The sequence below is a fragment of the Phoenix dactylifera genome, chromosome 10, assembly GCF_051530095.1.
Source record: "Phoenix dactylifera cultivar Ajwa chromosome 10, Ajwa_hap1_PhDact_Kaust_v1.1, whole genome shotgun sequence".
In the NCBI taxonomy this organism is placed as follows: domain Eukaryota; kingdom Viridiplantae; phylum Streptophyta; class Magnoliopsida; order Arecales; family Arecaceae; genus Phoenix; species Phoenix dactylifera.
In genome coordinates, this window is record NC_143199.1 from 26066446 (window position 1) to 26093245 (window position 26800).

At 39.9% G+C, this 26800-nt stretch overlaps 3 protein-coding genes across 3 annotated transcripts; all 3 read right to left on the reverse strand.

Moving 5' to 3' along the window:
- Positions 1–2849: 2849 nt before the first annotated feature.
- LOC103710714 (beta-fructofuranosidase 1) lies at positions 2850–8470 on the reverse strand. Its single transcript, XM_008796591.5, has 6 exons — positions 8379–8470; positions 7390–8276; positions 5509–5670; positions 5163–5398; positions 4101–4188; positions 2850–3270 (listed from the first exon to the last, which is right to left on the reverse strand). Exons 2-6 carry the CDS (start codon positions 8269–8271, stop codon positions 3070–3072), a joined length of 1569 nt encoding a protein of 522 aa, XP_008794813.4. The 5' UTR covers positions 8272–8276; positions 8379–8470; the 3' UTR covers positions 2850–3069.
- On the reverse strand, positions 8459–8944 carry LOC148702334 (sucrose:sucrose 1-fructosyltransferase-like). The gene has a single exon (XM_088705316.2). The coding sequence runs from the start codon at positions 8942–8944 to the stop codon at positions 8459–8461; it is 486 nt and encodes a 161-aa protein (XP_088561442.2).
- A 5513-nt stretch (positions 8945–14457) lies between these two features.
- Positions 14458–26398, reverse strand: LOC103710713 (uncharacterized). The gene is made up of 13 exons (XM_008796590.6): positions 26055–26398; positions 25786–25900; positions 25639–25717; positions 25463–25538; positions 25301–25384; positions 25093–25197; positions 21900–21980; positions 21711–21775; positions 19057–19126; positions 18901–18978; positions 16414–16511; positions 16183–16318; positions 14458–14842 (listed from the first exon to the last, which is right to left on the reverse strand). Exons 1-13 carry the CDS (start codon positions 26265–26267, stop codon positions 14696–14698), a joined length of 1347 nt encoding a protein of 448 aa, XP_008794812.4. The 5' UTR covers positions 26268–26398; the 3' UTR covers positions 14458–14695.
- Between the last annotated feature and the right edge of the window lie 402 nt (positions 26399–26800).

Consider the following 26800-nt stretch of genomic DNA (forward strand, 5'->3'; position numbering starts at 1 on the left):
AACAAATCTTGATATCTAGGAGTACCATGGAGTCTGAACTAATTGCCTTGGACACCACTAGCACTGAGACTGAGTAGCTCAGAGATCTACTAATAGACTTTCCTATAGATGAGTCACCTTTACCACTTGTCTCCTTACATTGTGATTGTAAATCTGCAATAGATAAGTACAACCAAGAAAATACCAATGTAAAAATGAACAGGCACTTAAAAGTGCATCATAAATCATTAAGATATAAATTGAAAAATAACGTTATTGCTCTGAATTTTGTAAAATCAGAAAATAATTTGGCTGATCAGCTTACAAAAGGTTTATCTAGAATAGTGGTTTTAGAGTCGTCAAGGGGGATGAAGCTTAGCCCATAAAGATAGATCACCACGGTGGAAACCCAACCTTAAAAGGTTCAATGGGTAGAAATAAATCGGAGTATGACTAAGAGGAGCACTATTTTATGTTTTTCTCATCCCTATGATGCTGGTGCTCATAAAAACAAGCAGTAGGATGAGTTTGTTTATATAACTCTTAATGAGTCTGAGACCCAAGAGGCAGGAGCTTCCTTGCTAGCTTTCTTATTAGGACTCACCTATATGTGCAGTCGTGAGGCCATGATCATGAAAAATGGGTGATTCTCTAAAAAGCACATGAAAGATACATGCGCATGACCATATTAGCGCAACCCGCTTAAAACCCAGATCGGGCTATATTATGTGTGTTGTTGATTTATTCTGAACTATGGACCGAAGTTTAATGTTAAGACCACTTTGGCTCCATAAATGTAATCAATTGTCACTAAGTGAAGGTTCAAATCGAAAGATACCTATACCTATTACATAATATAAGATATCCAGCATTTTGTTTTGATTTTAAAATTATTTAAAAATTAATTTAAATGGGACACGTGGTCTTCTTGGGCCGCGTGCGCGCTTGAAATTGAAAATGCCCATTGGGCATTTTTTTGGGGAATAAATGGGAGCGCGCCAGCGGGCGCCAACTGGCGCACATTGCCAGCATCCGCGTGAAGAGCACGGGCGGGTCCGTAAAATTACCTATATACCCCTACACTAAAATCCCTATAAATACCTCGTTTTTCATCCTTTTGAGATACGAAAAATTAGAGAAAAATATTGAAAAAAATCTGGAGAAAAGTTTTTCCTCCTCCTAGCCACTTGTGATTTTTATTCTTGCTCTTTTATATTTTATTTTATTTCTTTTATTTTGTTCTTTGCTGGATCTGCATGTCCGATCGGGTTCGATTTGGCTTCTTTCGAGATGTACCGAAGAAGAAATTTAAGGTTGTCGTATCTCCGAGGAGGATTGCCAGGAGACCTGTATGTAGGGGCAAACATATTTTTGGGACAGCATCTACGCGCTTCGGTCTGCCTTCAATCAGGCTATTTTCTCTTACTTTCATTTTAAATTTAATATTAGTAGATCTGTAGGATTTACAATTTATTTAATATTAGTAGATCTGTAGGATTTACAATTTCATGATTTAAATCCATTAAATGAATAAATTTATTTTGTGCTAGAATAAATTTCTATTGTGCTAAAATAGATTTATTTTGACACCTAATAATATATAGATATATATATTATTCCTTTTAAGTGTTTCTATTAATTGTAATTTTAGATTCATTTGTTTATTTAGGTGATTTATTGCTAACATATTGGGCCAAAGTTGTCGGTATAAATTGTACAAGGCCGACCTAAGCTATCATTTAGCTCTCAACCATTCAATTATGGCATTTAGCATTGCATATTACCACATAAGCACATAGATGGTCATAGCAAAATCTAATTTCGATTCTTGCTTCCTTTTGCGAAGAGAGGACTAGGGTTCGTGATGGTGTAGAAGTTTTTCTATTTTATACTCGACGATTTTTATTTTGCACTGCAGAAAGCTATATGTGCTTGAATATCTGCCATATCGTCGCTCATTTCAGAAGATGGATGATATCTACTTATCTCAACACAATTATCTATCATCTTAGATGAATGATATAGGGGCTATTCTGGCATGTACGATTTTCAATGGTGCAAAACAAGCACCACAGTACCCAGCCTTCTATTTTCTAGGGGGATGACTTACGGCGGCCAATAGCGAGATCACTGACGCCCACCTGCATAAAATGAACAAAAAGATGAAAATAGTTCGAACTTTCGAGGGCAGCATCGCCATGTAGAAGTTCCAACGGTCTACTTATTTTTAAGCTTAAGAATGTTCACTTTGGCGGGAATATAAAATGGGAAAAATTAGTGCCGGAAGGCAGAAGTTTAGGATAATTAGGGGCCCACTTTCTCCTCAAAATGTGGTTGGTTGGTGACGAGAGATGGAGAGGAAAAAGACGGGAGTTGGGGTTTGAGAGAAGGTACAAAGGAGCCGACCATAGACGGCAGCTGATGCACTCGAACTTTTTATCTCTGGTCTCCTCTTCCCATGTTTCTTTTATTTCTTTCTGAGTAATCTCGATTTGGTTGATAAGTGCCCAAGGCAACTCTGAGTTTTTTAGCCATTGCCTTGCTATGGCTACTAGCACGGAGTTAGCCCATGCTTATTCTTCGGATATCATAATTGCTCTTCTCTAACAAAAAGAGTTCATGACTCATGGCCTTTCAACCTCCACATGGCATTGCTCCATTAGGCATTCCCCCATTGCAGAAAATTCTCCGACGCTGCCTCTTGTAGGAGTCTAGGCCATGTCTCAATCCCAATATTGCTGATCATCTACTAGGACCAGCTACCGATCATCGTCTCAGTAAAGCTATTGGCCCTATCAGCTAGCTATATTTGTTTCGAACAACAAGACTATTTTATCAATCTTTCTATAGCAAAAAAGTGACACACAATAGAAAGAGCTCACAGATAAAATTTTTTTTCTTAAAAAAAATTACTCGAAACATCCTTCCAATGGAATTGAACTCAGCTCAACAATGAGCTTGATAATGAATGATGTAGAAATACATATAATCGAAAGGGCAGAAATGGGAAATAAGAGGTTATTGGGTTGGATGAAAAAAAAAACTTAATATGGTCGAGGGGTAAAGGAGACCAAGAGTATAAATTAATGCCTAAACTTGGGTGGAGTAGGGGTGATCGAATGTCGAGTCCATCTCCCATATGGTGAGAGATCTTGCAATCACTGAAGCACCGGTGCCATTGTTGAATAGGAAGGCTTTTGTTGCACTGTAGATCGCTTCAGTCGGGTAGACGCGAGAGGTGATGCATGTCCTCCCTCCTTGAGCAAAGCTCTCAACAATAGAGTGATCCACCTGGGAAAAAATCACATTCCATTCATACTCTATCCAAGTTGCAGATATTGTTGAAGTATTAATCTATCTAGAGACATTTGAACTTGATCATATGTTCAAGAAAAAGATATCTGAACTTGATCGTAGTAAATATTCTTCCATTTCTTTCATGAATGCAATCATCATAATAAATCTCTCTTGTTTTCCTCTAGAAATATCTCCATGCACTGCAAGAATTTAGTGACTGAATTTTGAGAATTTTTTTATTAATAAATGTTGCCCATATAATATAATCTAAAATTTATATGTAAACTCTGCATTCGTTGTTTATGAACTCTCCTGTCTTCTTATCTAAAAGTATAAGCAAAAAAAGATAAATTTATATCTGAGCATGCAAATTATTTATTTATTTATTTATTTATTTATTTTTTGAACATGACAAAAGATCATACCTTAACCTCTAAATCGATGTCTTTATAGATATCACAAAGTGATAAAGATGGAAGAACATGATTTGTTTGCACAAATTTGATAAAACTAATTAATGATCTATTGGATATTTAAGGGCAGGTCACATGTAATATTGTATTGTGAATGACTCACCTTCCAGTATGGACTAAAAGTTCAAGGCATCATTAGAAAGAGATTTACCAATTATAATTTCTTCTCTCACCAAACTATCCCCCTGCTTGCTGAGTTTTAATTCATGATAAAGTGATTCTTTCATTCAGGCACTGCCCTCCTGCTTCTAGAAAATAATGTGATTCATCTCTCTTTTTTTAATTGGGGGGTGTGATCTTCCTTATAATTAAAGGATAATATAGAAGATAAGTCCTCGAACGTCGACTTACCAGTATTCTCACGGACAACCTTTCACCGTCGAGCACCGGAACTGTGCTCCCGACTACTCTCTTGATAATGTCATTTGCCCTGGATGACCTACATTTGAGCATATTGCATGATATTAAGTTCCACAAACCAGTGTTCCAAATTGATGCATAACCTATGTAGAATGGATAGCACTATCAGAAAACCTGTAGGCAAAAGAAAACAGAGTTTATGACATGGCATCAACTTTCACAAAGCCATGTAGCCACTAGTTTGAAATCTATGTATCATGGACATGCATATGCATGCATAAAACTACAATAAAACTATAGAGAGAGAGAGAGAGATGTTTAGCCTGAAGAGTGGTACAAAGGGCACCATCATTAAATAAAAGGGCAGATCAGCAATGTGGGTTGATGGATTTTTCATTTGTTTTAGTAACTAAATGCAAGCATTGCCATTGGTCTTGATGGGAATGTTATGCTGGCAGAGCAGGAAGAAGCTACTTAAACTTTAAACTTAATTTTGCCATCCATCAATCACAAGATTAGTTAACCTCCTTAAGAAGAGATAACCTAACTCTTGGAAATTCCTAACTTAGCCCTTGTTAACTCGAATTCTCATAATGCAGCTTACATATAGGAGGGAAAGAGAAAACATGTTCATGCATGGAACATGCTTGTAGTGTTAAGGACATAGGAGCATTGGAGGGGAAAAAAATCAAGGGCAATCAACCATCATTGGATTCTCATTTAGTAAATCTTAATAGCTTATTACATGTACGATAAATAGAAGGCAGTCGGTCATTATTTGATGAGAAATGAGCTGCAAGGACTGGTGGACCATAACTTCATGTTCACCTAATGCACCGTATCATTCATTTCTCAAAATGAAAAGGGAAAGGAGGCAGATCTAGGAATGTGGGTAGGATGAGAGCCTGAATCCTACAATCTCTATCAAGATCCATCTTTGAGGATCACAACCTTTTAATGTTGAATAAGATAAGGAATGCCTTGTCTCTCCTAATTTTTATAGTTTATAAAGATAATTGTAAGACAAGAAGAAGAAGATCAAGGATTCTAAACCTTAATTCATCATGGCAGATATGAGTGCGAAGGTTGCCATCTGTTCCCCTTGCAATGTAGAAGTAGACTGCAGTCTGCTCCGACAGCCTCTCATTAGCTAAGACGAGCAAGCCAAATGGTCCAAGCATGCCCCTCTCAGCAGCCCCACCGCTCGTGCTGCAGTTGTACCCTACATCGGCCTCGACTGTCATTGCCAATGCTTCCCCCTCAATCTCAAATACAGCCTCTATATCTAGCTGCAACAGAAACAAGAAGTTAATAATTGGTTCTCAGTTAATTACCATTAGAGTGTCATAGCGGCGAAAAAGATGAAATGACCAAAATGCCCTTCTTGCTTCTGAGCTACCTGTGTGGCTCTGGTGATGTTAAGGGAGAGCACTGATCCAGAGTCAATGACGATGCCACTGAAGTTCTTGCTGCTCATCCTTAATCTCTCCACCTCCTCCACAGGCCATTGGAGCAGGTTGCTTCTGGTTTTGGTATCAAAAAGCACCGTTCGGGGGATGGCCTGCAGTGTTATATTTATGAAGTAATTGAAGGGTATTGAAGTCCTCCTATCTATCATTAAGTTCACAAATGAACTCATGAATCCAGTGAACAGTAAATCTTATCACATGGTGATGCACTTCAGCTGCTATGGATAATCTGTGAATAAGTCACTAAATATTTTGAGATTAAAATCATGGGAGAGCATGGATCCTCACTACAACAAACTACAGTCAGGCCAGGTTTTTTCTAGATTCTTTATATATAGACCTCACGGCCTAGATCTACTGAAGTAATTCTATGGCCCCATCCTTGGTAACGCATGAACAAAGGGATTAGTGTGACCCACAATGCATTACAGGGTGGATTCTAGTATATGACATGTGGATTAAGGACAAGTGTATTGCATATAACGATCTTAACTGAGATATTCAAGGACACCAAAACATAGGTGACATTGTCACCTTTTGGAATAAAGATCGAGTTTAATGCTTATATTAGTTATAGAACCAATATCTATGTTTTATAGCCTAATTCTTCTAACAAAGTACTCATTCACTGAGGTTCCACATCCACTCCTGCTCGTGCACAGGCAATGATAAAACCACCGAACTGCACGTTTTCCTTCATATGGGTCCCAATTTTATGGATCCCATTTCAATGTGCCACTGGCCCTATGCAATTAAAATTAAAGAAGGCCATGGTACAGCTTTACAAATAGCTTGGGAATAGCCAGCTTCTTGATGATCCTGAAAGTTTTGCACCATTCTCTATTACTAAAAGAAAGTATACTGAACTTTACTGAACTAGGGCTCCTAATGATTTTGATCTAGTGGATTTTTTATCACATCATGGTGTTACTAGCAAAGTTTAAATATGGATAAATTTTGATTCAAAATAACTGACCTTAGAAACTTTTTTTTATAGAGAATGACTGTTATTTATCTAGTTTATCTGTGGTTCAGATAATTGTGGGAATGGATTTTAACAGCCATTACTAGCCAATCTTACAGAAAATAACAAAAGATGATGAAAAAATAATAAAAGTAATTTGCTAAGCCACTGCTTATCAAATAAACAAATTATTTTAAATTAGTCAAGAAATTTAAATTCGGAATATTTGATCCAAATACATAGCAAATATGTCAAACATCAACAAAATTGAATAATGACCAACACTTTAATTGCTGCGGTCAACATATGCAACATTTTGGTAGAAGTCAAAATTATACAGCATAACAGAGATCCTCGATGGCTATCATAATGTTAGAATGCCGATTATTTTAAACCTTGGTTATTAAAATGATGCTTTATTAACCTTATAAAATCATAGCTTACCTATGCATGCATGTTCCGAAAGTCAATCAATCAATCAATATGGAAATCAACCGTCGAGTTGGTTCGTCATGCTTAAGATGGAACTTTGATGAAAATTTCAAGACTACTGTAACAGTAAGAGTAAAAACAAGGTGCAATAAATTACTAAGTATAAAATATAAATATTTATCACCAACGATCAAAAAAAAAAATAAATAGCATGACTAGTTGGCTATCCTGGAATCCAGCGTGTAGCCAGCCATCTACTGTTCATCAGCACGCTAAGATTATCACAGTGGATGAATCATCCAACATGCACACGGGAACTCCCATGCATGCACGGAAACTGATGTCTCGGCGAAAAATATTTGTCGTGTAAAAAAGTCAAAGAAAGGAGGGAGAAAAAAGTCGTTGACCGACATACCTGAAGCGAAGCCCAGCCCTTCAAAACATCGGCGCGCTCGCTGTCGGTCTCGCCGATCCAACCCCACAACACCCTTCTCCTCCTCGCCGGGTCGTAGAACGTCTTGGACGCGTAGAACTTCCCCCAGTCGTACCGCAGGCCAATCCCCACGTCCATCCGCTCGTCCTCCGGCCGCCACGTGTTGGTCTCGGCATCGTACGTCCCGATGGCATAGTAGTCGTGCCGGTCGTCGTCCATGCTTGCCTTCAGCACGTGCCTCACCCCGGGCCCCGCCGCCGCCGCCGCCGCCGACGTGTCCATCCCCTCCGCCGCCTCCGGCCCCTCCGCCGCAGCCACCGGAAAAAAATCCACGCACTCCCACATCCCCGTCCCCGGCACCCTATGTAACAGCCCCGGCACGAGCTCGTAGCTGACGAAATCCCGGGTCCTGTACACGATCACGATACCCACGTGGGACCCATCCTTGGACCCGATGGCGATCTTCCACGTGTCGTCCGACGGGTCGTACCAGGCGGTGGTGGGGTCACGGAAGTCCCTGGCGCCGATGCCGGGCGGGGGGAAGAGGACCGGGTTCGAGTCGGACTTGGCCCAGGTTTTTAGCAGGGGGTCGGACGGGTCGACTGGCACGGCCAGGTTCTGGACCTGGGCCGATTCGTTGGTCGAACCGGTGTAGAGCATGATGATTTGGCCGGTCGGGAGGATGGTGGCGGAGCCGGTCCAGACGCCGCTGAGGTCGTACCAGCGGTCGGGGACCATGGCGAGGGGAAGGTGCTCCCAGTGGACCAGGTCACGTGACACGGCGTGGCCCCACGTGATGTTCCCCCACACCACGGAGTCCGGGTTATACTGGTAGAAGAGATGATACCACCCCTTGTGCCACATCGGCCCTGCGTATGTACCATCAGATCAAATCCGACGTTCAGGATCTCTTCGGAAACTTACAAATGCTTGATGATCAACAATTTGATTTTATTTTTTTTTTTGCTTACCGTTGGGATCTGAGGGGAAGAAGAGAGAAGAAGAAAGACATCAGATTCCACCACCAAGCGGGGGAAAAAAAAAAAGGGAGTTAGAAATTAAGAAAGCTCGTTCTTTTTTTGTTTCTCGAATAAAAAGGAAATGGGAGAGAGATGAGCTCAGGACCGTTCATCCAGTTCTTGGGAGGCTGGAAATGGAAGCCGGTGCGCTGCCACTCGAGCATGGCGTTGGTCCAGGGGTAGGGCGGGGGGGCGGCAGCAGAGTCACCAGCGGTGGCGGAGAGGAGAGTCGGGAAGGCGCCGGAGGTCTTCTCGGAGACGCCATCGGAGGGGCCGCGGGAGTCAGGGCGGAATGCGACATGGGAGGAAGCGGCTGAGGGATCGGGGGGAGGGGCGTCGCGGCCATCGCCGGAGAGGAAGGCAGCGAGGACGAGAAGGCAGAAGACGACCGCGGCGAGGAAGAGGAGGCGGGTGTTGGACCGATGCCTCTCGGCGGGGACGCCGGCGGCTGCGCCGGAGGGGAGGGGGGCGTAGGAGAAGGGGAGCGAGGAGGAGGACTCGAGGTGGCGGCCGTCCATTGATGGGCCGGGTCCGGACACCGCCTTCGGCGGAGAATCCGATTGGAGTCGAGTCAATGGAGAGAAATAGGGGTTAACAAAAATGGGGACGTTTGGAGAGGGAATGGGGTTGGAGTTTACGCATTGATCGAGGGAACGGGAGCTATAAAAAGAAAGCGAGGGGAGGGAGAGATAAATGGAGACGAGATGGATGCAGACATGCGAACCCCGTAAGCTTAGCTGTCGGCCCAATAACAGCGGAGGACTTTGATTGGTGGGTAAAGTGGAACAATGATTCTGGGACTACCAATGCATGAACGACACGTTAGGTGTCCTTCGTCCTATGCGAGCCTAACGCCGCGGCGACGGAGCCCGGGAGTTGGAGGCACACAAATCTTTGGTCGGAGCGAGGGAACAGTACTGCGACGCAGCCTAGAAATTTCACCAGGCATTCCCTACCTACGTGGCATCGAGGTTGGGGAGTTACCTGAGATTTTGGGCCATTGGTTCGGTGCCACATAGGCTCAGGAACTCGTTTGGTGTCTGATTCGGGACGAGAGGAGGGTGTGAGAATGTCTGGTAGGTCCAGGCTTGGAGGGAACCGGAAAGGTAAGATGTGCCTGCGGACGAAGTTTTGGATGTGTAATGATGCCGTTAGTCTCTTTTTTTTTGCCGTTAGTCTCTTTATAAAAGATCGTAGAGTTTCTCCATTTTCCAACAATCTTGTCGTAATAAATGGGTACTGATCTTTGAAGATGCTAATCCAGATAGCCATCTAACAGCTGCCAAAGATAATATGCGTCGCCTATAGAATTTTTAGTGCATATGATACCATTCCATGCGGCACAAAGTTCTACTATAAAAACTGTAGTATCAATTAATCTAACTTCGCCTGCCATAACAAAAGCACCACTCGTATGTCTAATAATAAAACTAACTCATACCACTATTTAAAGTTAATCTTGAAGAAACTAAAAGGTAGTGACTCCTAAGTGAAGTCGATCCTCCGAGGGGATACATAACCTGTGAAAGAAGAGCCATAGTTTTTCCCAACTATCAATGTTTCCTTCAAGGCAGTAGCAATTAATGTACTCCAATGCGGTTTGAACCTCTTGTAGGAATCACTCTGGGACTCCGAATAATAACATGCGATCATTTTTGGCCATCCAAATTTGTCATGCGGTATAAAACATCAATACTGCCTTTGAACACTGGATATAAAACATCAATACTGCCTTTGAACACTGGTTGTCCTTTCATCTCTCTTTAATAATCTAGAAAAAAAGTATCAAGAGAAAATATAGAGATAGTCAAAGCATTAAAAATCGGCACATCTAGGAAGCCAAACTACAATGTAAAATAACATGAGAACAAATTCCTCTAAATCATGGCATAGGTTACAATGATCAGAAATACGTAAGCTATGGTGGTACAAAATGTTGTCATATGAAAGTCGATTTCATACTAATTTCTACAAAAATAGAGCAATCTTGGTATGAATGCCAACCCTCCATATCCAACCAATGCTTTTAATAAAAAATTTATCAAAATCAGCAACTCTGATCGACAATTCAGATGAAAGGTTCCATTAGGCCTATTAATAAGCCAAGCTGCTCGGATTCGGCTCGGTAAAAGTTCGACTCAAGCTCGCTCATTAGTCAAACGAGCCCGAACCCAAGCCCAAAATGAGGCTCGTTTAAACTTGAGCTCGAGCAGCTCACAAGCCCAAACAGGCCATCCTCCGCGAACCCGCGTTGCTTTGCTTTTATTCCATCCCGACTACTGTCAGAAAACCAGGCGCCCCTACCATCCCTTTCATTTCCTTCCCTTGCAAGCAATCCTCTCCGTCCATTCCATCTTATCAACCCCTACCACTAACCACCTCCTTATTTTCCATCCATGCTTCTCCCCTTGCTCACCCCTTCTTCCGGAGCCTGCTTGGCCCTCAACCCATGACTCCCCCTCTCCTCCTCCGTCGTCCACCGCCGCCATCGCCACGCTTGCCTTGACCCTCGACCATATCCTCCATCGCCTCCTCCCCATCCTCCTCGTCGCTGCCCTCTCCGTCAAGTCCTTTGTCGGTCGGTGGCAGCTCCTCCATTCCAAGCTATCCCTCCTCCAATCCTCCCTCGCCGACGCCGCCCGTTCCCCCCACTGGCCGGCGAATCCCCTCTTCGTCGACCTCCTCCCTCCCCTCCACTCCCTCTCCACCCGCTGCCTCGACCCCTCCCTCCCCGCCGGCAAGCTCCTCCTCCAGAGCGACCTCGACATCGCTGCCTCCACCCTCTCCCTCTACCTCCATGATCTCGACCTCTTCCTCCGTTCCGGCCTCCTCCACCATCTTCCTAGCGCGCTGAGCCCGAGCTCGGGTTTGGGCTTGAGCTCGTAATTGAAATGAGCTTTACAAGCTCAAGCCTGAGCTTTTGCTTTGCCAAGTAAATCTGAGCTCGAGCCCAATACAGAGCTCGGTACCGAGCCAGAGTCCGAGCCCGAGCCCATCCTAGTTTATCTGCACTATCTTCCTTAGGAATAGGAATAGTAAGAATTCTTTCTACCAACATCTCTGATAAGTACCGAAACATCATTGATGCATTTCAACAATTCTCACCATCGTACCTATGATCCTTGATCTAAAAATTTTGCAATGATGTAGAATTCATTGGAGTGGGCCACATTCCAATAGGAATAGTCATTGCCCATAATTCATCTGAGGTGAATTAAGATCAATGGAGTAAAAAGAACGTAACATTCTCCAAACAGGTGAGCTATTATTGTTGTCTTTATTGAGGCTGGTCGGTTGCCGTTTAGGGTTCCAACGGACGTGTTGATGGAATTGGGCAAACGATATCTCCGACAGGGCATGAGCATGGTTTCATCAAAAAGACAGGGTATGAGCATGGGCTTAGCTTTTCAATGTCACAATTGAGAGGGACAATTCTAAGCGACGTGAACTGGACACGTAAGGTGTCAAGATGGAGTTATGTGGCTCATGCGGATGTGGCCCCACATCATATTGACAGCTGGAAAGTTCTGAAAGAAGGCGTTTTATAACGTATACTTTTCGCTTGGAAAAAAAAAAAAAAAGGCAGGCAGGTGACGGCGAGGTAAGACTGACTCCTCGCTCGACATTTGACGAAATGGTGGCACGTTTTTGTGACTTCTAGATTTCTGCATCAAAGTAAGAGTCGGGCACGGCTAAATCGTGACGTTTTGTATTTAATTAAAATATATACCTTATCCATCCAGTCCAGCTCTATCTTACGTGTTCGTCTCCATTCAATGCTAACTTTCTTTTTTTAATTTTTCATTTATTATGCGACCATCCCTGCAATAATCTTTTATGTTGTTTACATCCACAAGATAAATAATAGCTTGGCAAATTTATTATCAGGATATATATATATATATATATATATATATATATATATATATATATATATATATATATATATATATATATATATATATATATATATATATATATATATATATATGGGGATTGATAATCTATCTACTTTCTATTATGGTAGGTTATCAATCTATCCTTTTTTTTTGACAAAAAATATTCTTACTTTTATAATTCTTAAGAATATTTTATGTCTTTTATAACTCTTAAGGATATATATATAAATGCATGCAAGCTAAAGCTGCTTTCAAGATAAGCCACAAATACTTATACTCCATTCTTCAAGTGGGCTTTTCATTTAATGTGAATAATATGGTGTACGAGGTGCACCAGCCATTTTAGGGTGCATGTGAGATAATATGGGTCTTCGACAGTATGAATTTTATGAACTGTCTTTGTGACAGCACTGTCCATGAGGTTTTAATCAGCTGAAATCCAATCTATTTTAATAGCACCTACGTGATCTCAGTCTTTAATTAAGGCAAAATTAAAATTCTTTGCTCTTGTATCAATAACCTTGACACGGATGAGATGTCTGAGAACCAAAACCCCAAATAGAAATTGATTATAATTTTTTTGAGCATTAAAATATCTAGCACTGCATAATTCGAATCGAGTGAGATTATTAATAGAATACTCGTAATGGATGTTTCGCTGCCACACGTCCCAGTCCTTTTGCCCTAGTTCATGTCTGATTTTCTTCAAATAACCAGGGATCGCCACTTATTTGTGGAGCTTAAGAAATTTTTACGGACCATATGGTACTGATGTCTTGATTTTTCATGCAATATATGGCATATAGGTCTTCAAGAGAGAAGTCAGGGCAGTGGGGTCTTGCTAAGAGAATAGATTAGAAAAACAAGGAATTACTTCCTAGAATAGACTTCAGCACAAGGAATAACTGAAGGTAAAGCTCCTCTCTTTCAGGCGAGCTTGTTGCATGGATTTCCTCACTCCATAGTCCAAAAGCTCTTAATTGGAGAATGACATGATGTTCATAAGCTGTCAGCAAAAAGCCTTAAATTTAGACTGACTTGTTACATTTACTAATTACAGAAATTGGCTCCCATTCTTCAAACACAAGCAGAACATTGCAACCACATTACGTGACTTACCCCCACCAAAATTTGTCCTTCATGTGGCTCACCGGCCAACTCTGAAGCCTCCTCAGCCACCCCACATGCCTTCATGCTCTTAAGAAACCTTCTTCGGAAACTGCCATTAAGGAATAATAACAGGACATCTGATCTTCCACAGACCTGTCTATAATGATGGCGGCGTCGACTATGACTTCCAGATCTAACTTGATGCAATGTAGGCCACAACCAAACAAACAGCATGTCTGATCTGTTAAGAATGATACAAGGGTAATGACATATTTGAGGATTCCATCGTTGCTTCGGTGACTACTGCCTTGCCTTCCATGGCTACTGCCACCGGACCCAACAGGATGTCAGCTGTTCAAATTGGAGTCAAGAGAATAAAGAAACGATGTATCATCGATGATAGCTAATTATTTAATGTGCTTACGATCTGATCCCCTCATCACAATGACAATAATTCAGCCCTACCGATCTCTGCAGCAAATAAATAAGGGTCAATCCAAACTTCATAAGATGCTTCACTAGACTGCTGCTATCTCCTTTACATTGTATACTACCACACGCAGTTGCAATATGATATTAATCATAAATAATAACATGCTAAGATTTAGAATCACAATAACACCGTATTTAAGTTTGAGAGATATACCTGCGGAAGACATATTAAATACGATTCTTCAATCATCTAAAATAATAGCGGCTGGATCTTTCTTTCCATGCTCCTCACAAAAGATAGCCGTCAATGAGGTAAGCTATGAACCATATAGAGATGAGAGGAGACCTAACCTTTATATAAAAAACATAAGGGAGCCTTTCCATTAAGGGCTCCAAACCCTAATTGGGTTTTCTAGCCTACATACCAAAATTTTCACAATAAATAGGTCTCAATCCTATACATCCAAGATGCACCAAAGCCCATAAAACAAAATGATCACACATCATATTGAGCTTAACCATAGTACCATATGAGCCATACGTCTAACCCCTTTTATAAAACAAAAATACGCAATCAGTGAAAGCCTATATTTTGAAATTATTCTAACATCTGATACCACAAGTACTTGCTTTATAATCCAATAGGCACAATTTTCAGTCATGAATGTTGTAATTACCCTTAACAAAGCACTTGCAAAAGCCTCTTGTTTTGAAACATGACGCAGAAACAGTATGGACATGAGGGGAAAACAGAAAGTACTGCTTCACAAGCTTGTCTTGTTTATTTACCCAATAAAAAAAGCACCTCCGCCGACATGGGAACTATGTTTAAACATTGGGAGGTGGCCATATCTTGGCAAAAAGCTCCTCCAGGCGCCTCGTTTGATTCACATAACCTTCCAGCCCAGCAGACAGAAGCTCTTCAGCAGCTGGCCCCATTGCACATGCAAAGCTCATCTGGTCCCACTTTATAAGCTGCGTCATCACAAATTTACGTGTCAGCAGTTCTATAACCCGGTCAGAAAAGATAAGGATTGGAGAAAGGCCTCTATATGGATGAACTGGTGACTTTCAGTAAGATTACATGCCACCTATGGAGTCCTAATCAGTTCTAGATTTGCCTATAAATATGCTTCCAAACAAGCCCAAGAAAAAATTATAAAAACTATATCTACGTGACCATTTAATCCAAACAAGCTTAAGAAAGAAATATAAAAACTATATCTACGTCACCATGTAACTTAGAACTCCTACCCCACTCCCACAATCCATGACCGTCGGAGAGTTGCACTCTTCTTTCCCGTTTTGCCCTTAGCCTTTATGGTTGTGGGATCTGGGAACTAATCACCCCTATTTTCTGGTGATGCATTCCCTGTCTTTTTCTCTGCATTTGGTTCAGGAATCAGAAAAAGTTCTTCCTATGGGAATAGTAATGCCCTGAGTTGTGCCAATTTTTGGTTGGCTCATGGTTTCCAACCAGAACAATTAGTGAAGTCATTAGGTTTTGGTACCCGATATCCTGAGTTTGAATCTTGTCTCTACCCCCGAGGTGGCTGGATGGAGGATTAACCCCCTCCCCTTTCTCAAAAAATAGAAAAAAAGAAGTTTGGCTCCACTTTTGGAATAGCATTTGGATGATAACTTTTTCGTCCATAAAAAGGTAAAAAGTAGGCATAAGAGGTATCTTTGAATGAAGGAATAGCTTATAAAAGCTCCCCCTTGGAATTATTACGCCTATCGTAAGCAAGTTTGACCAGCATAACTATTCCTTGGTTATGCCTCCTCAAATGCTGTTCGACGGGCATAAACCTTATTCGAAGCCTTATGCCTGAACCAAAAAGAGCTAAAGAAGGGTATAGTCATAAAATTCGAGGCTATCACCACCACCCAAAAAAAAAGTCCCACAATTTGTGAACCTTAGCACAACCATTCTAACATTAAAATCAAAATGCCGTGGACTTGCACCTGATCACCTGCCCAGTGCTAGTTCAGAACAAAGCTATCCATAGTGCATGAAACTATAAAGGTTGCCTATTTTCAACAAGAATTACATGAAATTAAAAAATTATATGATGGTTGCACTTGCTTATATTATGAGGCCAGGGAGAAAGGAATAAAACAAGGAAAGGAAACAAAGAAAAGCGTTCCTAAAATCTGTGGAGTATCTATTGAGCGAATGTTTGTTTCAGAAGGTCCTCCACTACCGAGAAACTTTGGCTATTTTCTAATGCTCAAAAGGAATTCTGATTTTAGTAAAACCACTTATCAATGAACAGATCCTCAATTTCAGAAACAAAAAGTCACTGAAAAGTTACCTCCTCTTCAGTGAAATCATACATCTTGGCAGAGCCTGGAGATAACCTCCTGATGTAAGAATACTTCTCCTCAGGATAGGTTACAGACTCTTTCAGAGACTGTAATATCTTCAAGGGAGCAATTATGTAATCAATCCTACAGACAAGAAAGTAAACATGAGATCAAAATTCGCACTACAATGCAAGTATGCAACCACCAAAAGAGAAATGTCAGAGGTCTGCTAATCATACCCAAGAAGGCTAAAGATGTCCTGTTTGTTGCGCACTGCTGCTGCTATCAGCTTTGACTTATGTCCATATTTGTGAATGTAATTATATGTTTTCTTCACCTGCATTTGGGTAAAAGACACATTAAAAATCTAATCATTGGAGAATTCGGCAAATAACTTCAGTTCTAGTTCTTTATATTGATAAAATGGTTAAAATTTCTACCATAATTATCTATGAATATTCATTTTACTAATATGATATGCTAACGTCTAACATCATCAAACAAGAAATTATGCTAAGAACTATATATATGCAAGGCTACTCAGAAGCGGGAACATCATTTTGCAGGGCATTCCATGAAATTGGCCTCCATAGCTCTGGGTATTTCTTGTATGAAACTTAACCTATGCTATCAGTTCTTCAAATAAATTCAAACTACAAATTATTCATAAAATCTTATTTCATCAGATTTTTTTTAAAAAAATGACAGATTATCCAGATAAGTCACATAGTGAAAGTGACTATTTTGGGAAATTTAATTTTTTCTTGAATATTACCCTTCTTTGAAAGCATCCATTATTCATATATATCTTTTCAAGCTTTCTTGTGACTGAACAATTATGGATCTTTGTTTCTAAGGAACTAATCCTGAATTCCAGTCTATGATCCTGATGCTCACCATAGGTCCCAATGCATTAGGTCATTACAAATTCAAACATCAAGGAAGCATTTAAACCAATACTTGACTGTTAACAGTAACATCATGCAACAAACAAAATAATTTGAGAAAATGTAATGTCTTATGACAATAACATACATAATGTGTTAAACTTTAAGGATCGTACGTTGCCATCTGATGAAGCCGTCATCCAAAAACAGAGATTTCATCAAACTCTCCCAGTATCATAAGCTACTTGTGGTTCCACAAATGCTATCACTCTCAAATGATTCTAATTATGTTGACTCACAGTGCACATGCATGTAGTGCTCCATCATGCAAGGTGGTGAGTTTCTTCAGACTCTCCACACTAAGGTATACTGGTAGGTGTTCTTATACATCTTAGCATCTTTATCCCCCATGTAATACAAGAAGCAATTTGGGAGCTAGTTCACCTATTCTCCTCCAATCCTACTCACTAACATCCCTGCTTTTTCCCCCCATCATCATCATCCTCAGAGCTTCATTCCTTTAGAAATGGAGCTAGAGATCCATCAGTTACTGCTCAACTAGTGCCTCTATATCTTTCTTGGAGACACTAATTTGTAAGAAAAATTGTAAAATCACTTTTTGCTTGAAAATTGTATAAGTATCACAAGCAAACTCCCGATCTCCATACTTATGTAGTTGCAATATCTTCCTTCAGACTAAGAGTCAAGATTCATACACCAATATGTTGTTTTTTATTTTAAAAAAATATTATTATTAGTTCAAAAAGTATTTTAAAAGTATGTTGATTTCAAAAAAAATATTAATATTTTATTTAATGCAATAGGAAAGTTTATCAAGTTCTAGGATATTCGGTGAAAGTAGCTCCTTTTGCATAATGTTTTGGTATGCAACCCACCAAATATATGAAATGGATGTTGGAAAAACTGGCGTGGACTTTTTTTTGCTAACATTATCAAGGTGGGGCTCGAACTTTTAAAAGGAATGGTTGTCAGATTGGATAGGTAAGAGAGGTTGTCCAAGATGGTGCTCCAATTGAGCTAGAAGGCAAGAATCCAATGCCTTTAAGTATGTACCAATGTTTGATTCATGTGAATGTACAATCCACTAAAGGTTGCATCAAGGTACGCCGTCTCAGTACCGAATCTCGTACCGGTGCCACACTAGCACAATGTCAGTATGGTACGGTATAAAATTTTTTTTGGCGTACCGAGTGTCTGTACACTACCCATACCGGGTACCGATACCGAACCAGTAGGATACGGTACGCCTTGGACCGCTCGATTCGGCGTACCTTGGGCTGCATAGTGGTTACCTATTTTAGACCCAACTATAGCCTGGTACGGCATCCATCTCAACACCAAGCCTGTAGCACGAGCTATGAGGCTCAGTGGTGTGGACTAAATGCGGGTATGCACTTCAACATATATCATTAGTCTATGCATTAGCCATATCAACTAAATATGTGGTATAGTGATGCATCTACTAATCAATAATTGCATTTTCTCCTCCTTTTTCAGAACTAACATAAAGAGGTTGTTGTGAAGCAGCAAAGGACCAATGTAACTGGTATTTATGTTTCATGAGTTTCTAATTAATAAGCAAATAAGAATTTTTAAAAGAAAACGGTTTAAACTGCCAAACTGGGAAAAAAATTCTGACAACGTGCTGTACAAACAAAGCATATCCTGTGAAAATTTTCATGATCTCATAGAAATGCATCTTCAGGTGGTAAACTAACTTTTACTAGGTTTTGCCATCCTTGCACATGTTAAACTAGCTCAAATAAATACTCATGAAATAGAAGTGAAAAATTGGAAGGGAAAAGAAGAGAATCTAACCAAGGCCAATCCAGGATCTTCCCCATTTTTGCAAGCAGCTTCTATCTCAGGATCACCAGAATGATTCCGAGCCCAATCCTGTCATGCATTTTAGTCATGACTGTTTAAATAAAGAAATTTAAAATGATGCACTATTTGTTTAGCATTAAGAGTTACCCTGATGCGACCAACAAAAATCTGGATAACAGATGCACCAGCCTGAGCTGCAGCTGCTGCCTGAGAAAAGCTGTACAAGAGTGATCAAGATCAGAAAGGTCTGAAGGGGTATATAATTCTGAGTTATTCATGACAATAGGAATGGCAGGGAGAAAATGATTAACACTATCTCCAAATTCAGTAGATTATACATGTCAAAAGGTCTTACAAGGATGACTAGAAAGTGCTAAGATACTAGTAACTAGGTTTTCATTTAGGATTTTTTGCATGGATACCCTTCTAAATATCGAATTTTGCGTGAATACCCTTTCAAAATTAATATTTGCATGTATACCCTCGTAAAACTCTATTATTATACAAATACCCCTAATATAACAGTTGTTCTAACAGTGTTAAAAAAAATCATATTTATATTAATTAAAAATAAAATAAAAATTTGAAATGACGTTATTACCCTTACTCTCCAAATTCAGTAGATTATACATGTCAAAAGGTCTTACAAGGATGACTAGAAAGTGCTAAGATACTAGTAACTAGGTTTTCATTTAGGATTTTTTGCATGGATACCCTTCTAAATATCGAATTTTGCGTGAATACCCTTTCAAAATTAATATTTGCATGTATACCCTCGTAAAACTCTATTATTATACAAATACCCCTAATATAACAGTTGTTCTAACGGTGTTAAAAAAAATCATATTTATATTAATTAAAAATAAAATAAAAATTTGAAATGATGTTATTACCCTTACTCTCCCCCCCCCCCCCCGCCCCGCGGGGCGGGTACCTTACTCTTCCCTCCCCTCCCCTTCCCCCCCACCCCCCTTTCCCTTGGTGCCCGGCTTTAGCACCCCCCCGGTGCCCGACTTCCACCCCGCCCCCCGTATCGGGATCCCGATCGCGGGCGTTCGCCCTGTTCTTGTGCCAGATGAAGAGGACAGGAGCTCCATGTACACAGCTGTGCTCTGCTTCAGAATCTCTTGGGCCCAGAAGAGAGAGAGAGAGAGAGGACTGCTGGTTTGAGTTGGAAAGAAGGTGGCTTGTCTAAGGACCAGAAATGATGCTAAGTAGGTGGCTTTAACAGCACTGAGTTGGTGGTAATGGAAACAGAAAAAGAGAAACAAAATCAGGATAAAGGCTGCACAAAGCCACCTAAAATCCAGGAAAAGCTCAGAGAAATGAGTTTTCTTTGTGATAACAAGCAAGAGAGTCTCTTCTTTTTGTTTGCGTGTGGGTGGTGGTACTATTGGTCATTTTTAAGTGAATTTATGGCGGGTTTTCAAGGCAGACAGGAAGGAGATATGGGCTTCTTAGGAGCTTGTTAGCTTGCTCCCATGGCCTTATTATTCTCTAAAGGGATGGGAAATGCCAGCCAATGAGGAGGAAAAGCCCTAGGGGGAGTAGGGTTCAAGTGTGGAAGGATAGCAACAAGCATAGGTTCACAGAATCCAAAGGAACCTCGGCCCGTCAGGATTCTCTCTCGATCTATTACACTGTTGATACCTCTGGTGTCTCGGTAGCTGGCTTTTTCTTTTTTTTCCTTCTGTTTTTTGGTTTTTGTTTCTTTTAACTTTTGAAGGGAGAAAGTGAGGGAACACTCAACTAAATATGGGTCATATGCCAGTTTTCTGCAATGGAATTGGATTTTGGAAGAAGGTCTGGGATTTTTTATGTCCTCCTCAGAGGGAAGCAGGGAGACACCAAGTTTCGTCCAATCAGTCGTTTCGATAAAAAATAGTGCGATATGAAATTTGGCTTGTAGATGGACTTAGTTAGTAGGTCATGGGTCATCTATTCTGACTGGACTTAGTTAGTAGGTCATGGGTCGTCCGGCACCTCATAATTATGATATGACTAATTAGATTTGCCTAAATTCTTATCTAAAAATGTGGTAAAGTTTCTATTTACTTGTATATCCTTATAAAAATTTCTATTTGCACGCCTACCCATTAAGGATATTTTAGTCATTTTAATTTAAAACTGTTAATTTTTTAACGGCGTTAGATGGCATGGGTACATATGCAAAAATAAGAAATAAAAAGGGTAGAATAGCAAAATAAATATTTTATGAGGGTATACATGCAAATATCAATTTTGAAAGGGTATTCATGCAAAATCCTATATTTAGAAGGGTATCCATGCAAAAAATCCTTTCATTTAAAAAGTAGGGTTGTCAACGGGCCAGCCCAGCCTGAAGACCGAACCAAGAAAAGCTGGCCCCTGGCTCAGGTTGTTCGGGCCTGGCCTGGAAATATATCCTGAATCCTGAGTCAGGTTGGACTTGGGCCTGGTCCAGGCCCGTACACACGGGGCTCAGGCCTGAGATTTACACTTTGGGGTTTCTGAAGGCCTAGGCCCAACCTTGCCTGATCCAGCCCATTGACACCCATTTAAAAGATGAACAAGGAAACTACACACACATTCAACATATCCACTACAACATTCAATAAGCAGGAAATGAAAATGTATGTATGTATTTTTTTTATGTATGTAGTAGGTACATATATGTAAAATTGTAAATAAGATACTGATATCCACAAAAGTGCTCAAGTATTGATTACTATGATCTAACATATAACCTTGAGATAACATAAGTATGACATTCAGTAATGTGGAAATTATCACATAACACAACAAAAATTCCAAGCAAATACCTATAAACAAATGTTAAGTGAGTTTGTATTCCTTCAGATTCTAGCAATCTTGAGGCTTCTATCCCCTGAATGTGAAAGAAAGTTGTAATCAGATAGAGAACAGAATGAAGCCAGACATCAACCAATTTCTTGCAATTTTGAACTTTCAAGATATTGAGGATGAGTAATGGAATCAACTGCATGTCTTACTTGCCAAGTTGAAGGAATTTTAAAGAGTAAACGCTGTGAAGAGACTTCCACTTCATTGTACAGCTTCAACAGCTCATGCACCTAGAAACAAGTGAGTACGACAAATTTGAACTACAGGGAATATATTATTGGTGGAGAAGGGGAGCTTATCATTTGCAGATCCAAATTAGACAATTTACCACTGCTATCCTCCAGTAGAAAGTTAGATGGTAAACTGAACCATCATCGTGGAGTCATGCCACAGACAAAAATAGGAAACATCTAAAATTCAATGAAATGTGAACATCACCACTACTGTTTTACCTCCAAAAGAAAAAACAAAAAGAAGAAAAAACGCATTTTATCTTGCATGTAAAGACCTTGGAAACAAGTTGATTGAATTAAATTATTCCACCTCTATACAGACTAAGATAGGCTCTAACAAATACTTCATATGCTAAGTAGGACTTTCTAATTTCAAAGCAAGCAAGGGTACCACAGACTTGCTCACAAACTAACTAAAAATTAAAATCAGAACCTTAAAGCATGATAAATAAGATGGCCACATGACAAATCACAGAAAAAGAAACGAAACATAATCCAACATTAAGATAATGCCTAAAAATACAAAAATAAAGCAGCTAAAATGTCCTTAGACTCACTAAGACTCCTTAAACCTCCCACAGTCATCATAAGACCCTTAAAGTTATAAAATTCGGAGACTAGAATACAAGGAATATTTCTATGTTTTGATTTCACAAGCGACTGGACACCTAGCAAGAGCGTGTACATAAATTAAGAATCGAAATGTTCATCTAAGTACATATATATTAATTATATTAATTATATTCCACATCAGCATAATGGATTGGTATGCAAAGGTTGAAAATGATACCAAGAAAATGCAAATCCATGCAGCATATGCCAACAGTTATGGAGCTACAGTCAAATAAGTAAGACCACCGCTATTCTATAATAAATGGTAGAGTAGTATTGATGGGGAAATATAAATAAAAATTAGGATAAATTAATGCAGGAGAGAAATTTGGACTTGAAAATTGCACAAAACATGATGGTTAAGAGGTCAGGCCTATTCAATTTGCATGAGAAGTTCTTAAAATATTTAAGCATAAGGGACACACATGAAAAAAAAAATGAAAAAATTTTAGCAGCCAAATGGAATTACTCAAAGAATTGCAAAAGACAAATGATATCAAAAGGCCATAAAAATATCAAAAGCTAAGGATATAGCAATTAGTAAAGTCAGCATACAGCTTAAGATGTTATTTATGATAGATTTATATAGGGTCTAAGAGAAGGTGAGAACTATTTACATTAGCTATGATGAGGGAGAGAAACTAGAAATGAAAATTGAGTTAGGTGCATTAAACTGAGAACAATATGGATTTGCTGAAAACCGATCAAGGTCATTAACAGAATATACTAATGACATATATTTAGATTTTAGAAGAATGAGAATCAAGGTATCTATATATCATTCAATCAGGATAGTTGAAGTAAAAAACTAACTTTAAGAAAAGAGTGACAGAAGATAATGCAAGTATTGATAATAATTGTAGCGAGATGACTGAATTTTCTCTAAGGATGGGATCATGCTAACTGTGGACCAAAGTCCAATCTCATTACAATTTTCATATATGAATTTACTGCAGACATTTAAACAGATGATTTGCTATATTTTGTGCGTATATGAAATGACATTATATTATGATGTTAGAAATAAAGATTGCTTAAAATGGTGTTGAACCCATTCTCGAACCATGCTCTTGCTCCTTCTCTCATTCTTGTTTCCTGTGCCACTTAACTATGAAGTTTCCTCCAATCAGATCTTGTTCCTAACCCACTCTAATACCCCTTTTTGGCAGCATCCGTTCTAAACAACTCCTCTCTTGGCAGTGATAAAATGTACTCCCATTTTCATGAGATAATCTTTAATTTTTGATCTCACATGAAAGAGTAAAAAAGGTGGTGCGTTCAATAAAAGGAGATAACCCTTTTTATAATCTTACCATGAATCCAATAATCTTTAATTTTAATTATGTGTTAATGCAGTAACACATGCATATGCATGTGCACACACTGCACATATACATGCACACATAATGAGTTGCCTAATTTAGTTATTCTATTTTTTGCATGATTTCCAGACTCTAAGAAGCCATGGATGTTGCTTAAAGAAGTTTACCTTCAAGTCATGTGAGGATCATGCACTAGGAATGAAGCTCTTATGCCAAAGATAACAGGACCTGATGTCTCTAAATAGGTAATTAGAACCTCGGAAGAGACAATAAGTGGAGAGATTAGAAGAGAAAAGAGGAGATATCTGATCACTTTGAGTGGATTCAGAGCTCCAAAAGCCTTAGGCTATTCTCAACTCTTTGCCTGAACTCCTGGACTGTAGGGCACTTCATGTTTATATGCTTACAACTACTTGTCATTCAAGAATAAGGATGATTTGAGCTGAGTGAATAAGAGAAAATAATTCCTTCTCTCTTCAATTAAAATCCATTATTAATTGTATTAACCCCATGTTCTTGTTAATAATATGCTGGCTACACATGGAACAATGATGAGTATAAATATCAAAATATCACATACTATGAGTAAGTGTAATAAAGTATTGGGGCAATGCATGTTAATTTATGTTAATGATTTTATCTAATCCTATATTTTCCATTATCACATCTCTTATCATCTTGTCCCTATTTACTTTTTTACCCTCATCTTCTTCCTTGCTCTCCTCTTCTCTGAGTTTTCTTCTTTTTACTGCTTCATTTATCCTTACTCTTTAGTCTTTATCTTCACCTCTTCTTTCTTTTATCCAGCAACCACATAGTCAATGAAGGTGTTGTCTAGGAAGCTGAGGTTATAAATTGCATAGGGACTGCAAGTCGACAACCTTGCCTTGTGCCTTCATACCCAAAGGCTTGCACATATTTACAAACAATACACAGACATGATCTAAATGAGTAAATTTTAATCATATTTTACATTAATTATCCTCACTACATCACAAACAAGTTGTACATCAAAAATTGCTTATGCTGACTACATAATCCATTTTCTTAGAAAAAAGAAAAAGATTAAAAGAAAATGCAAAGATTAGTTATTTCAAATCGACCACCCTCATAGCAACATTCTGTTCTTGTTTTCAAACATCAGATAAGGTCGCGAATATAAGAATTAATCATACTCTTCGAATGATTCCTTGTGTATCATAAGCCAAACGAGCATCCACTTCAGTTGACACCCGTCCGGGGACTAATTTGCCCAAATCAGCTCCAACATGCACCAAAGCCTGCCAACCGACAGAATTATATATCCTCTCTTCATAAGGATCCGCAAAAATGGCAACCCTGTGCAACTTCATGACAATACAAGACGAAAACACAAGCACAAACCTTATTAAAGAAGCAGGACATACGTTCACTAGGACTCTCTTTCTCGTAGCATTCACTATCCGCCAGTGCCGTCTCTATGCCGCTCTACAACCAAAATCCTTCCTTATCAACCTTCTTACCAATATAATCTACCACCAATTTAAATAACTTTAAAACGCTCACCTTGAACTTGGTGTCGGGAAGGCTGCAAAGACCCAAGAGGAACGAAGAGCTAACCGTAGCGGCCGTCGGCGGAAACCTACATTCCATGCAAACAAGAAGAAAAATAAGAACTTTCCAACAACCACCATTCAGAGAACGAACTCAAACAGAGAACAATCTATAGGAAAACGCCATGCCTTTCGAAATCATCGAAAACAACGGTGTCCGGAACGATCTCGCTGAAGCTCGACACGGCGTCCAGCTCGGTGCTCAAATCTTGAAACCCAGATACAAATGGAATCAGAAAACGAAGCTCGAAATATAGGCAAGAGACAGGAGCTCACCGGACTCGAGAGAAGAAGAGGCATTGCCGCCGGCGGCATTGACTATCGGAATCGATTTCCGGAGGTGGAAGACCAGACCGGACGGCGATCGAATCGAAGAATTCCGTCTTCCCACCTGATTGAAAGTTAGCAACAACAAAATCAAACGCAAAAAATTGGAAAAAAGGGAAAGATTCGGAAAATTCGATCTTGAGAGAGGGAGACAGAGAGAGAGAGAGAGAGAAAGAGAGAGAGAGAGGAGGAATTAGGGATTAGATGAGGAGAGGGACCTTGGGAGAAGCAGGGACGAAGAGAGAAGGGGAGGAGGAGAGAAGGGAGACGGCCATTTCCGATCTCGGTCGGACACTGTAGAGCGTTTCGGAGCAAACGAGTGCAGTTTTAAGCGGCGATGGCCGCGATACCGTCGGTTGGGGATGTTCGAAGAGAGAGAATAAAATATAATGACTATTTTGCCCCACTAAATAAGGAAATGTTCTCAGCATATGCTGATTAACTTGATCGGAGGTTGGCCGGATTACAAGGTAGGAGTGGCAAAGCGATTTAGAAAAATGTAAAGGGTAATATTGGTATGATCGTAAACCCGGAAGCCCCTCCACGCATTCGCTTGGGGAGTTTCTGGTTTCGATGAAACCGAGGGAAGGAGAGAGATGGTGGGGACAGTCGAAGTGACCGGAATTGGCCATTCTTCTTTCTTTCTTTCGTTCTCTTCCTTTGTTTCTTCTTCTTCTACTATTTTACCCTTTTTTTCCCCCCCTTTTTTATTTTTTTTTACTTAAGTGGGCAGTTCATATCGCTCGGAAACGGACACACCTAATAAAATTAGAAAATAAAATATTCTAAAGTACCCTAGGCAACTCTCCCTCAGTCATCCATGATGTACCTCCTGCATGATTGGCCACATAAGCCGCAACCCAGTCTGCAGCGTCGTTTGCCTCTCTATATACATGTTTGGTCTGAAAGACCATCCCATCACTGTCCATCTCCCAAATGTCTCGAGTTAGGAGGTGGTCCTTCC